The sequence below is a fragment of the Anolis carolinensis genome, chromosome 5 (genome assembly GCF_035594765.1).
Source record: "Anolis carolinensis isolate JA03-04 chromosome 5, rAnoCar3.1.pri, whole genome shotgun sequence".
In the NCBI taxonomy this organism is placed as follows: Eukaryota; Metazoa; Chordata; class Lepidosauria; order Squamata; family Dactyloidae; genus Anolis; species Anolis carolinensis.
In genome coordinates this window covers 111,181,055-111,196,034 of record NC_085845.1, presented here as the reverse complement: position 1 = coordinate 111,196,034, position 14,980 = coordinate 111,181,055, and the positions used below count along the sequence as shown (strand labels likewise).

The window sequence follows — 14,980 nt, the reverse complement described above, 5'->3', positions numbered from 1 at the left end:
TTAACTTAAATGCGTAACTAACACTCAGTAAAACACCTTAGCTTTAAAGGTGTGTTTATGTTACTGCTTTAAACAGATTCAGTAACCACCCATATTTTCCAGGAAATTATGTTTAATATGTCCATAAAGAATACTCAGAAGGCCTATAGAGAATTTCCAATATCTATTTCAAATTACTATTCCCTGGATTCTGTAAGGGAAGAAATGTTAACTAAATTGCTGTCAGAATTAGTCTGTTATTCTACAAAAGTGAATGGGAATGATGTGTATGAGGTCTCACAGTTTTCTATCATGTTACCTTGTATGCCATTGCAGCATCCGTAGGGTTAGAGTGAAATGTGGAGTTATTGTTAGTTATACCCAGAACGCAGACAAGATATTTTTTTATTCCTAGTTTCATAATGTTTTTTTAAAGGAATTGCAAAAAAGTAACTTTTCCAAACTCTAGGTCTCCCTAAGAAGGTATAATTAGGTTTTATATTTCTTATAAACACACCAATACTCTCAAACTGCTTAAGAACTTATAAGCATCAAAACCTATCATCCCCCACCCATCCACAAGCCAGGGCTGAAAGGAATGGTAAACCAACACATCTGGAGTGTGGCATTTTGGGAGAAATTGTTAAAATGGGTAAAGTGCTCTGAAAGTCCATGAAGTTGTGGGTGAAAAAAGTGACTGCAAGACTTTCCTGAAACTTAATATTACAAAACCTGATTCTGCTGCCAGGGGACTCTTTTTATCTTTCAATCATAATGGAACTGAGGAGTTCAGTATCTTATAGCTGTGACTATCAAGATAACTTGTAACACGCATTTCCCAAATGATTTTATCAACCACCAAGAAAATTCATATTACTTGCTTTGCCTGACATAAAAAACTAGTCTGTCTTAGATCTTGTTTACTTTGAGATACTGTTTGTCCTTTAATACTATGGCTAGGATCCAACGTAAACATGTTTATAGTATATTTATTACAATCAGCCATGACTTTCATCAGTCATTATTAAATGGGTTTATTTTCACTCGTACTAACTGTGACTCTGGCCTTATTTATCTGTATATTTTCTATATCTTTGCATTAGAATTTCCGGTATTGTAGAAGAATGTTTCTTATGCCAGATTCCTGGCAGAAGACTGGGTCCTAGAGCTAGCTATAGTTTCTGTGGGCAGTATTCATCATGGTAGTACTTTGCTGCAATTCCTGCTCATTGCCTTTTTCTGTAAGAGGGGAGTAACAGCTCCTTTGCCTCACAGGAGTGTGCCAGGTGGCAGGAGGACAACATGAAAAATTAGTAATCCCTTTCCATCTCCATGTCTTACTACACATCTTTCTCTTTCAAAGGCCATATTCTGTTAGGGTGATTTGTCAGTGGGTAAACGTTAGCAGTGAGTGGGATCGGAGCAAAAAATGTTCAGGCCTCTTCTTCCTACTTCTTTCATTTTGTCTTCTTCCCCCCTTCTGCCACCCATCTCTTTCTCCTTCAAATTAAAGATGTTTTGAAAATGCCACCTTTTATTGCTCTTTATAGTCTGCTGTGATTGTGCAGTGGGATGGTGGGAGAACAACTCATCTTTTGATGATTGTTTACACAGGCCATTTGAAATTAGATTATGGGCCACAGGGCACTCACCTCTGCCTTAGATTTTCCTTCCCCTTTTGATCTCATTTATATTTCTTCTGTTATGACCAATCAAGAGATGATGATAAAGGGGAGAATGTGCATCCCCTCATATATGTCTGTGAAATAAAGTATGTAGTTATGTGCCTGTGTGTACGTGACAACAAATGTTTGTGACCTTATGAATTTGAAAGTCTTTACCTATGCCCTTGGGCACCGTCTCCATTTAAGATTAGTTGTGAGGTCCCCAGGTAAAACAGGCTTTCCCACTGCTGTTATTTGTAAACTCATAGATGAAATGCAATGTACCTTTGAGGGGGGAAAAACAGCAACCATTCCCTTCTGGCCTAAGGTAACTACTAATGTATCATTTTCCAGTGTGTAAAATGGTTTTGTAAGCCTTGTGTTGCTCATCTTTTTGACAACTCTGTGAAGTAGGCTTTTTATCTTACTTGTTCTGTAAGAACAAGGCTCAACATACAGAGCCATTTCTCACATTACAGAGCTCTTATGTAGTTCAAAACTTTTGACAAGTCATGTGAAGATTCAACATCAAAGTCAGGATACAAACCTACATTTAGAAAACAAAACTTGCACAAATTTATAAAACAAATGGAAACAACTGCCACTGTCTGCTGGAATAGGATTTAGAGAAATTAGATTGGGAGCCACAGATTGCCCGCCTCTGCTTTTAGTGGTCAAAGAACAAATTGTGTCCAAAGTAATTGGGGGAAGGGGAATCCAAAATCCCCGCTAGACATTCACATATGAAAGTTAATAAGATATCTAGTGGTCTGCTGCCGGATGGCATATTGATTTACAAAGATCTACAAATTCAGTATTTGTTTGTCAACTTTTAATAATCAGAAGTTTGATACATACGTTTCCTCATTTATGCCATCTGGGATGCCATGCTGGCCTTTAGCTTCTTGAAGCAGACACTGGATGTACAGTTGGCACGAATGTAGTTTTTAGGCTAAATGTGTGAGAGTTAAATGTGCGTTTTTAATATATGGCACCTTCAGTACCCAGGCAAGAATAGAAGAAGGGAATGGATATGGAGACAGCATTAGACATAATAACCATATGCAAATGCTTCAGATGTACAGGCTCAGAATCAGTAACAGCAGGATGAAAAAGGGGGGTTTGAGATGGAATTTAGGCTTCCTAGTACATAGGGCAGCTGAGGGGGGGGTGCACTTGAAGGTTCTGAAGGCAACAGCAAGGGACTTGATAGAAAGCTAGTGTAGGGAGTCAGAGGAGTAAAGAAGGTGAAAGACTTGGGGAAAAGTGCTGCACAGACATGAATGAAGGTGAAACCTTGGCAGACCACTTGCTGAAAATGTAAAGAAGAAGATCTATAGTTCTGAAAAATTCTACATGGAGAAGTACTCAGAGCTAAGGAAGCTACTTGTTAGAATAATTGATTACAGTCCTTTTAAAAAATATTTACATACATTAACAACTCACAGTGAAACAGAACACAAAACAATGAACATTTTACAAACACATAATCCCGCCACCAAGGCCTGAACAAGTTTCATTTCCTTTACCATAAAATGTATAAGTCAACCATTAAACAAATGTCATGTCCAAAATTCCTGATCAACCGACCAATATGAATCAAAATCTGATCTATTAGTTTTCCCTCTGTACATCCTCATTTTCATTGATAGTTTATCCTTTAAGGCTATGCTCCATGCCTCCCTATACCATGCTTCCAACATGAGATTGCTTATTATCTTCCAGTTTCTTGCAATTATAAGTCTCCCCAATGTGAATAAAATAATCACCAATTCTTTCTTTTCCATTTCTAAATTCAACTTAGTGGCATCCATTAGTAATGCTAACCTAGCATCTGGGGTGATGTTTAGTCCTATAATGTTACCTATTCCCATAAATATATTATTCAAAAAACTCTTCAGCTGGGCACATTCCCACCATAAATGAAAATATGTCCCTTTGTGCATGACACATCTCCAGCAGTAGTTACTTTGCTTCCTATCCTACACCGGTGTAGTATACCATCTCCATATGACTTCGTACACATTTCTTTTAATCTTATTGACAGATTCTTAACCACTCTCAACTTTAGAACCCTTTTCCAAAACAGTTGCTATTGTAGTAACATTTTAAAAAGAAATCTTACTTTTTGTTACTACAAATAGTTTTTACTACAAATATTAAAATACCTATAGTTTAATTCATTTTTAAGATAACAATGATCAAAATGCCATGAGCCCCTCCATGCTTCACTCCCCAGACACACACCAGGAAACAATAAACTATTAGCAGTGCAATATTGTAAATAGATAAGGAAAGTAAACAGGGAAAGACTGGCTTGGAAACAAAACAAAGAACATTCTTATTGGACATCCTGAGTTTGTGGCAATGACAAAACATGTGGGTTCAAATATCAGAGATGTAGATGGTGATGCAAGATGGGAATGAGGAGCAAATTTGGGAGTAGACAGATTGAGTGTATACCATTTGCACACAGGTGGTACTGAAGGCATGGGATTCTCTGCATGGCTGTTATGTAGAATGAGAAGTTCAGATACACAAAAATTAGTAATGTTTGAATCAGCCTGCTGTGATATATCCAGAAGATCTTCAGAGTTGGAGTTCTGTTTTTGAGAAGCTATACCAACTGTTTGAGTAGATGCAGCTCTTCCAGGAGACAAAAGGAGGCTCCTCTGGGCATCTTGCCCCCCTCCATCCACAAAGGTAATTAGGGGGCTGGCATAAACTGTGGAGCATTAGTATATGACTGCCACTTAGATGGGAAATAATGTCCTGAAACAAGGATGCATTTCCTTTTTTTCAGCAGGGTTACTCCCCACTCCTGTTGGTTCTACAGTACTAGAATATGAGCAGAGAAAGTTCTAATGCTGTTCTGTATTTTCCTAGGGCTGATGAACAGCAGCCTATTTTAGATAATTCTCAATGAGAGGCAGAGTTGCCTTCACCAGCTCTCTAGGTGTGTCTGTCCTGCCTTTGGACCTGCAAGATGACCATATAGTCAGCATAATGTTTTAATAGGACTTGTTTCAGCCATTTTCAAAATGCCAAGGTCTATGCTGTTAGAATATTTACCAGATTTTGCCTGGGTTAACATTGCATGCTGGATATTCTCCATATATGCTAAATGTACATTCATGGGTGGACATCCAACAGGCCTTGAAAGCAGAATAAACCTATTCCTGCATTCTCGGTATGTTTGCCTCTAGACATGTAAACATGTTTGTTCAGAAAAGACATTTGAAATGATCATTCTGATACAAGAAAGCCAAAGAACCAGAAATGTATAACCTCATTTCTCTTTCTTCCTAACCTCTCCCCTTTTTTTATACCCCACCCCCACCCCCCATTATGTCTGCAGCTTAAGAAGCTCTTGTTGGCACCAGCTAACATCCAGCTAAATTACAATGAATGCAGTGGCCTCAGCACGCACAACCATGCAAATGCCAATCATAGGATCAGAACAAGCCCTGTGGTGGTTAAGGTACAGAGTTCAACTATTCACTACATATAAATATAATGTGAAAGAGCATTTGGGAGCAGAAGGGGGCAATCCCTTCAATCACAAAGTCAAATACTTAACGGGGCTATGTACTACTAGTAACCTATGTTCAACTCTTCCATTACTCCCTGAAGTACTGTGATCTGGTGCTCTGTGCAGAGGTCCTTTGGGCAAATTGGTATGATTGCCTCCACTCATTCCTCTGTGTGTGTATGTGTGTGCGTGCGCGTGCATGTACATGCAGGCACATGCATGTGTTAAGGTGCTGAATATTAAATTGGCCATCATCAATGCATGCCTCCACACAGAGCACCACTGTTAAATACATGATTACATAGATGGAAGAGGAAATATGGTTGTCTGCTTCATCACAAAGACTAGATTGTTGCTGCCCAAGAGATAGCTCAGCTGTCCCAAGGACCTTGGTATATTTAATTCACTTGCCTAGGACCTTTCTAATAATGACAAGAGAGGCAGAAAGGGTATATAGGTGACAGGAAATATCCCAAACAAAAAAGAAAAGTGTCTTTTCTTTTTTTTAATGTTCTGAATAATTCATGTTATGCCTACCCTAACCAGAATTAACGGGCCTCTTTACAGTCTTATTACTTTTCCTTTGTGGAGGATAGTAGACATTGCCATTAAAATATTATCCATGAGCTGACGTCTTGACATACAGCTCCAGGCTTCAACTTCACTTGCAGCATAACTTAGAAAAAGATTATGCTGGAACCTTAGCAGAAAGGTCTGTGTCAGCCATTAATTGCCTCCGATGCTGGCAGTGGTGTAATTCTGTTAGCTGGCTGTATTAAACAATGTTTGTCTTGCCATTGACTGTAACTGAAAACAGAGCATTTAGGGGTACTTAAGAGAGTTGTGAGTGCTGGGCTTGAGCAATCAGCAGCAAATTAAGGTTTAAACCAGCATATCCCTTCCCTTGCTAGCCCCCGTTCATAGTAAAGGCACTGTAGGGTCTTGTTAGTTATATGTTGCTGAGTAGGAGCATTGAAATGTAAGAGAAATGAAATAAAAAGCTGCATAACTGTCATTTAGGAATTTTAAATGTAATTTTCTTTCCTTGTTCTGCAAACAATTATTCACAGCTCATAGATCTAGTACACTTAGACCAAACACTTGACTGAAAATCTCATCTATTCAGGAAACCTATATCCATTCTGATAAGGTTCAGTTCACTAATTTGGCTTTCTTTTTCTTCTTCCTGCCCTCCTTTCCCCCCTTTTATTGTGACTTGCATCTTAAGACTGAGAATTCATGGAGCAATAAGACAAAGAGCATTTGTCAACCACAAAAACCACAAAGACGTCAATGCTCAGAGCTTCTCAAGTATCTGACCACCAACGATGACCCTCCACAGACCAAACCAACAGAGAACAGGAACAGCAGCAGAGACAAATGCACCTCTAAAAAGAAGGTGCTCTTGCACTCTCAGATGCATCATTTGCAAGGTAATCCTATTTTCACTGGATAGTACTGGAGAAAACCATTGTCTTGGCAGTGAAGGCTCATTCCCATTTCCTATGAACATGGGAGACAGCAAACTCAAAGTAGAAGTGGAGAAGAACAAATACACCAGGATGTACTTTCTAAAATAACATTTCTAGATGCATAGTTCATTGAACAATCCTGTTCTAGAAGCATTCTGTGGAGTTAAGAAGTATAGCCTGATTCTTTCTGGATTTTGAGCATACAAATGTGTCTTTGTCATTGGTCCAGGAGCCCCCGGTGGTGCAGTGGGTTAAACCCTTGTGCTGGCAGGACTGCTGACCAATTGGTCGTCAGGTTTGAATCCAGAGAGAGCAAGATGAGCTTTCTCTGTCAGCACTAGCTTCCCATGCGGGGACATGAGAGAAGCCTCCGACAAGGATGGTAAAACATCAACATCCAGGCAACTCCTGGGCAACGTCCTTGCAGATGGTCAGTTCTCTCACACCAGAAGTGACTTACAGTTTCTCAAGTCACTCCTAACAAAAAAAAATTAGTCCATACATTTATCAGTCATTTGTTTATTATATAAATGGAGCAGTGATTCGAAGGCGACTCAGCTGATCCCCTCCTTCCTTCTTACCCTATGACAACCCTATGACAAGTGTAGGCCAAGTTGAGTAAAAGTGATTGGCTATGTAGATGTCTTCTTGGCTGATCTGTTTTCGTGTCCCATATTTGCCCATAGCTGTCTCCATTTTCCCACCTGAAATCCCCATTGACTCCTTCAAAGTTATGGTCACTTCAAATCCATGTATTGGAAAGATGCCAGAATATCAAGGCCCTTTTCTTTTGTGGTTCGTTTGATTTATTATTCTTTATTTACATTGCTTCTATCCCACAGCTTGAACATAAATTTAGGTTCCTGAGAAATAATAAACAAAAAAAATGCAGTGCAGTCAAAAGTAAAAAATAAATAAATAGAAAATAAAATAGATAAAATAACACAGCAAAGACCCATAGGAACAGAACATTCAAATAGGCAGCAAATGGTTATGCTAAACTGTGATTAAGTTATAAATGTTAATGTTAGCAGTTCTTAAAAAACCTTAAAAAATAATTTGACTGCTACGACTGTAAAGAGAGCACCAGCTGACCCTTGACAGATAAGACATTTCAAAGGCATTCCATTAATTTGTTATATTTATGAAATTAATTATTCATAGTAATTTTTTTAACTTGGAGCATTTCTTTGCCCCTTGAATTGAAATTTCCTTGTGTGGTTTACAAACAAAATAGAAAACATAATAAAGCCAGACAATATTACAACAAAAACCATTTATTATTATCTATTATTTATTAAAACATCAGTTAAAGTAAGATCAGAAAATACTTTAAAAAACTAGTGATCTAAATTTGATCATGAAGAATACTCCATAAGCAACAACCAACCTATCACAATGAAGCAATCTCCCAAAGTTAACATCTGCCTTGCTTCAGGTGAAAGGGGAAACCAGAGAGCTTTTTGAGATGGTTCCAGTGCCCTAGTCAGCTGCTACAGGGCTTAACAGCCAAAGCTGCCCTAACTTCATTGTATCTGCACAACACAGTTATTTCAGTTTCCTATCACACAATGATTTCACGTGGCACAAGGAATTTTCTGCTATGAAGCTGTTATGTGTATCTACACAGAGTACATACTGAGTATCTTATCAAACTATAAATCCAAGGATTTAAAATTATGATGCCATGGCATTTAAAGTGAAATAAAACTTCTATAACTGTAATGCAGATTCACTCTTTTAGTCAGCATTTATGCAGTCCCTTCATTGTTAATGGTAATCAGCATTCACTGAGAGCATTATTAAAATGGAATTCAGAAGATCCGTTATGGAAAGAGCCAGACATACTGAGTTTTATGTGTGCACCTAAAGTATCTTAAGAATATATCTGAGAATGCATAGTGTCAATGCGTCACACATGTATTTACCAGCGCCTTGAGGAATCGTGCATTAAGGATTGGCTTTATCTGTGGCATACCTTGGGTTTGACACCTTAGCATGTATGCAGTGGTCCTGTATTGAAGAGATTATAATGACAATAATAAAAAGAGGCAACACAAGCATGTTGCAGAGGGTTAACAGGACAAAACTACTGATGTGTATTATAAAATAATTACCATTCTGGACAAGTTGGGCAAGATAGTTCATTAGGGAGCCCCTCTGCTTTTTATCAGGCTCAAATGAAGACACTGTTAACTTTCAGTGTATTCCTTAAGAGACAATAAAAGCAGCTTTCTTGCAGCTTCTGAATTGGCAGTAAATATGTCAGTCCTATTATAAAAACCACCGCTGATCTTTTTGTTTATTTTCTAAACGGCATCATGTATAAGAACTGTTCTGACTGCTTTTGCTCATTCAGTAGAAAAAATAACAAACATTCTTTCGGCCAACAAAGCATCTTTAATGACGTTTAGTATCCTCCAGTGGCATTAAGAAGCATGTTTTAGTGTGGGTAACCCCTAGGGCATGATTGCAAGATTGTAAAGACTTCTTTCATGCACACAGACATGGTAGTATTGATGTTTTTCTCTCTTCCTGTTGCTAATTCATTCCAAAAATGCAGAATTCTAAGGAAAGGTGTTTTCTGTTCATTTCTTTATTTAAAATAACAGCTATATTTTTAAAAACATACCTTCCTCATCAAAGGTCTGTTATACCGGAAAACATGTGGACATCATTGATCAAGAGAAATTGAGTTGTGGATTGTAGCTTATAGGGAACAGAGTTTGTGGCCAAAAAAATTAAATTTCATTTCCTTTTCCTCCCAATCTATCTTACTCCTCTAAACCATAACACTAGCTGAGTGAGTGTAGGAGTAGTTCTGTCTTAAATAGACTGCAATATAAAGAAGGTGCAGAATTTTAAAAGTTAAGGTTTTTTTAAACTCCCTCTTTCTTACAGAATCCCCCACTTAACATAGGCAGTAGTCCAGAAAAAGTTTTTTTTCTCCAAGCACTACAACTTCACCACATAACTTAAATTCCACTGAGTCTATACTTAAAATCTGGTATTCCACTGGGTTCACCACATTCGTTTTGGTTAAAGTGCAATTTTAGAGTCTTTTAAACATTGAGAGCAGTGCATCAAGAAGAGGTGAGAAAATGGATTTTTCTCAAAACTCCAGATGTTTTGCCAAAATTCTAATGAAGTAGCACTCTTTGCTCTCAGGTTAGGATCACCCAATTTGTGGGAGAAGAAATTGGGGGAAGAGTGAAAATAAACTTTTTTGAGCAATTTCCTTTTGCTCCCATAACGCTTCTACTTTGCAAAAAAAAAAAAAAAAAAGCCTTTTAGGATACCGTTATTCCTTCCTTTCATGATTTGTCTGTGTCTGTGTTGGGAGGGCCAGTGCTGTTGCCGTTCCAGATGGGTTTTCCTCCCATCCCGTTACTCTCTCTCCCTCCCTGCTGTTGGGAATTGTGGGAGTTGCAGTCCAAAACACCACCAGAGCCCCTGCTGTTGCCTTTCCAAATGGGCTTTCCTCCTATCCCTTTTCTCTCCCTCCCTCCCTGCTGTTGGGAGTTGTGGGAGTTGAAGTACCAAAAAGCACCGAAAGGGATGGCGGGCGGGGCCAAATGTCTGCAGTGTGGAAATCTCTTCATTGAAAAATATGCAAGACAACTGAGTGCACTAAACAGTGTGATTAAAAGGTAGGGAAAAACTCCATTTTATTACAAAATTGAGTTAGACTGAACTCTCTTCTTCTGAACACTTCTGAACACTTCCCAGCGTAATCTGATTAAGTCCTATTAGAAAAGTACAATTTCATGTTTTGAATTATCTAGTCATGCTAGGAATCTGCCATCTTAAAGTCAGACAAAGCACTTACATCCAGAGGGATGGCAACAAAACAGATGTTCTTGTTTTCTTTAATTTTTAATCAACTTTACGCCACATGATATAATTGTGTTTCTATGCTGCCAGTCTCCAAATTCAGTTAAATCTTGCCCTTGTGACACTTAAGGGCCATCCCAAAAGTTGAAAGGTTCAAGACACCACACCCAGTAATTCAAAAAATGTGTTTCATCTTTTCAGAAAATCGATCTAGGGAAAAGACAGGTACCCCCCCCCCCACACACACACACACACAAACCTAAAAAAAACCCCACCCTACTTTCTTAATTTCCAACCTTGGCTGAATCAATAGTTCTGATTCTATATATTTATGCAAGACTGGTTGACTAAATATTGGTGCTTAATTTTTCAAGCATACTTTATGTGCTGGCAAAAAAACCAAAGTCAATAAGGTGGGAGAGGAACTACATTATAGATCAAGAAGTCTTATTGCTTCTAATGGGCGGTGGGGGAAGACTGACTCAGAGGAGTTTCTATGTGGTATCTATTTCCTTTGTTTTGCTAAATATGCAGCTAGAAGACATGCATATGAAACAAAGAGATTGATTTGTTCAGGCAGAACTTTTAAACTCATTGAATATGCATTTGGTTGAATATATGGGAATACACTGGCATTTCATTATGGATTCCAACACTCAGGATCAAGAAAAGGACATCAAGTAATGGAACATTGGAGGTCTGTGTCCAGACCTCCTGACCTCATAGGCCTTTTTGATTTGGGACCAGTAACGGCTGTTCTCATATGTGAATAAGGACTAGAACTGAGGTTAATGCTTTTTCCCTGAACTCTTTTCCCAGTGATATCCACTCCCTTTACTACTTGCCCACTGGTAGAATGTAAAGTTTTTGGATTATTTTAGACATTGAATATGAATTCTGTTATATAATATGCTATAATGCATTTTTTGTTTCCACAAATCTTGAGTCATCATTCATGTCCAGGAATGATTGTCTTCCAAGTGCTCTAAACTACATTTCCCAATATGCATCAGCATCAGAAAGCCCCAATTAGGAGAGAAGATCGGTTTGTGGTCAGCCAGAATTCCAATACATTTGTTAATATTCTACACTATGATTTTTGTTCTTGGGTTATAAATGTCATTTCCTAATTGTCATATTCTGTCATAAAAACATGGCAAAAGGTTATTACACTGCAAAAACTTTGTCTTTGCGCAAGGGACATCATCCTATATCACATTTTGCTTTGTTGTGTCCACCAATTTAGTAAAGTTTCTACCACAAAAACAGGTGCCACAGTGGTGCAATGGGTTAAAGCCTTATGCCGGCTGAACTACTGACCTGAAGACCTGAAGGTCAGCGGTTCGAATCTGCAAGATGGGGTGAGCTCCCGTCTGTCAGTACTAGCTTCCGGGAACATGAGAGAGGCCTCCCATAGGATGGTAACACATCTGGGCACCTCACACTAGAAACAACTTGCAGCATATTCTCAATTCACTTCTGACACAATTTTTTAAAAAACCCACAAAAACAAAGTTTCTGGAGTAGAAAAACTACTTTCAAAGGAAAGATTACACAATTAAACAGGAAATGACATTTTCAAGGTAGGAACAGATTTTCTTTATTATTAAAAATGTTTATAAAAACTTTGAAATTTGCCAAAAATCTGTGGATAATCGAAACTTTCAGAAATTTGGTGGGTTAACAATGGTAAATTTGTTCTACCATAGTAGTGCGGTTCACCCCAATAGCTTTAAAAATGAGAGAGATGGGAGCTCCTGTCATGGAGGCAAATAGGAGGCAGGCACTCTGAAAAGAAATCCAGAGTGCTGAGACTTATCAGTCCTATCTTAGGTATATTTTTTCTCTATGGTTTTCTTTTGGTGGGGGGTGGGGGCATGACGGTGTGACAGAAAATGACAGTTATAATTTATTTTTATCCCTATCACATTGAAACAAATGTGCAAAAGACTTTTACCATTAATAATACTGTTGTTCTTTGGTATCAGAGATTTAGTGTGATTTTTCTAGTGCTTGTGTATAAGCTGTATATTGTACAGTACACGTACAATAATCAACTGAAATCAACTGAATATTCATAGAGATCTGTTGCTTTGTAGTTACTGCTGCTGTCATATGCAAGTGAAACGTGAACTGTCGTCTAAATTAAATATGAGAGGAGCACATTTTCACAGTGTGGTCTCTGCATTGATCGTTTGTTAAGTTTTTCAGGTCTATATTGCAGAGGCATGGCAGTTGGCGTAAATCAGTCTGGCTTTTTTTGTGTGTCAGGAGCAACTTGAGAAACTTCAAGTCGCTTCTGATGTGAGAGAATTGGACATCTGCAAGGACGTTGCCCAGGGGACGCCCGGATGTTTTGATGTTTTTACCATCCTTGTGGGAGGCTTCTCACATGTGTCCGCATGGGAAGCTGGAGCTGATAGACGGAGCTCATCCACGCTCTCCCCAGGTTGAATTCGAACCAGCAACCTTCATGTCAGCAACTTAACCTTCAAGTCATCAGTCCTGCCAGCACAAGGGTTTAACACACAGTGCCCCTGGGGGCTCCATAATCAGTCTGCTGTGAATGGTCCTGATGGATTTTCTTTGTTTTTAATCCATAGTATATGTACAGTATACGTACATGCCTAATGGGCTAAGTCAACTATTTATATTAATAGAGTTCCCAGAACTTTATTTGCCCTTTTTCTCTGAAGCAGCCTTCTACAGGGTACATAGGGTACTGCAGTGGGAAGGGAAATGCTGACCCCTTCTTGTGGTACAGCTATACTGACAACTTAGGTTGAAATCAGCAGAGAAGGAAGTGGTTTCAGTGTGCAGATGATTAGTTGGGAAGTCCTGGAAGTAGTCTAAGACCTGAATGGTGCTTATATGTTCCGCAGAGGCTGACCTTGAACCTGTTCTAGGATCTACAGTATCTGCAGCCTGAAATTTGGGGAGAATTCATTTTTCTGAAATCTCCCCTCTATGATGTGCAGATCTCTGGAGTGTCCAGTCCTTGTGTTGTTCCGTCCTTAATTGCTTTAACCATGCAATGTGATTTACACTAAAACACATTGATGCACATTAAGGGTTCTATTTCGGAGTTTCCCCCAACTTTGGTTATCTTGGTTTAAAAGGCTTAAAGCACACTGCTGCACACGTTTGTGGTAAGCCTTGTCTAACCACTGCATGGTCAGGCTACCTTCAAACTGCATTAAATGATCAATGTAGATGTGCACCTGGCTCTTCTGGATTCTGTTATTATGCCTTCAGAAGTCTGCAATGGTTCCTGTCCAGTGCAAGGCATGTGGCTGCTCTTGCTACTTGATCTGCATCCCTCTTTCCTTCCTGACTCATTATTAATTGGTTGGTTGGTTTAATTTATACCCCACTTTTCTCAGAACTTGCTATATCAGTAGCAAAAGTTATGTAAAATTCACATGAAGACATCACTGTGTTGTAGGTTTAAGTGCCCTCCAAATTAGCAGCCCATTGGTAGATATGGGCTTGGGAAATTGAGTGGTGATTCAAAGTAGATCAATGCATTTACTTTATAATATAAGACTTTGAAGAAAGTTAAAATGTGAGGCATCTATGTTTTTTGAGGAAGTAGGGAGTTCTATCTACCTCAATTCAAAATGTGGTGATAGATACACAGACAGACAGACAGATCTATGCATAATAATCACCAATCCTTTCTCAATATGTCACAATTGATTTTCTGTTCCCCCTTCCCTCCCTTTAGCCAAACCAATGAGTTTATCGCTTCCTTTGACGCCCGAGTCACCAAAGTAAGTATCAAGAACTGTAAATATTGACAGCAGGGAGGGGTTTTTAAATACATTTTGGCTACAGCAACTCCATTTCAGCTTGTTTTTATAAATGTGCCCTGTCTTCCAGTGATCCCAAGGGTTCCCCATTTGAGAACAAGACTATTGAACAAACTTTAAGTGTGGAACTCTCTGGAACTGCAGGTGAGAAGTGTAATATTAGATATATATGTCTGTGTTTTGTGCGGGTTTTTTATTGCTAGCTTGACATTTTGAATTGCATGAGGATATGTTGCCATGGTCTCTTATGATATTAATTTCAATGTAGTTTAACAACTATTTTTCCGCACATGTTTCTCTGAGATGGAATTTGCTTTTAAAATATGGTTCCACTGTTACATGGCATTACATAATGTGCAAGGAGAAGTAAACTGAATGCATTTTTATGTGTAATAAATTAGCAGTCCCCCCAAAGACTTACATAACACTAAATATCTATTTTCATTCAGATTGCCTTCATACACACACATACACACACACACCCCTGACCTTTCCCCTGTATGGAATGTTAGAGGTCAGGTTTACACGTAATATTCATTCCTTGATTATTGTAGCATAAACTAATAATATACAGCTATGAGCTATGCAGTTTTACAAGATATTTAACCTTTTCTGTTCAAGAGTGCTGGTGCCTCACCAAACTACAATTCCTATGATTCTGTAGCATTAAGCCATGGCTTAGTGCAT

At 38.6% G+C, this 14,980-nt stretch overlaps 1 protein-coding gene across 5 annotated transcripts in view; it reads left to right on the top strand.

Moving 5' to 3' along the window:
• Positions 1 to 14,980, top strand: part of ppargc1a (PPARG coactivator 1 alpha) — a 752,174-nt gene that overhangs the window by 701,199 nt on the left and 35,995 nt on the right. For all 5 annotated transcript variants that reach the window (XM_062982166.1, XM_008111282.3, XM_003221345.4 and 2 more), the window contains 4 exons: positions 5,002 to 5,124; positions 6,404 to 6,608; positions 14,209 to 14,254; positions 14,364 to 14,437. In XM_062982166.1, the coding sequence (XP_062838236.1) occupies positions 5,002 to 5,124; positions 6,404 to 6,608; positions 14,209 to 14,254; positions 14,364 to 14,437 (448 nt within the window). The remainder of the gene's footprint in view (positions 1 to 5,001; positions 5,125 to 6,403; positions 6,609 to 14,208; positions 14,255 to 14,363; positions 14,438 to 14,980) is intronic.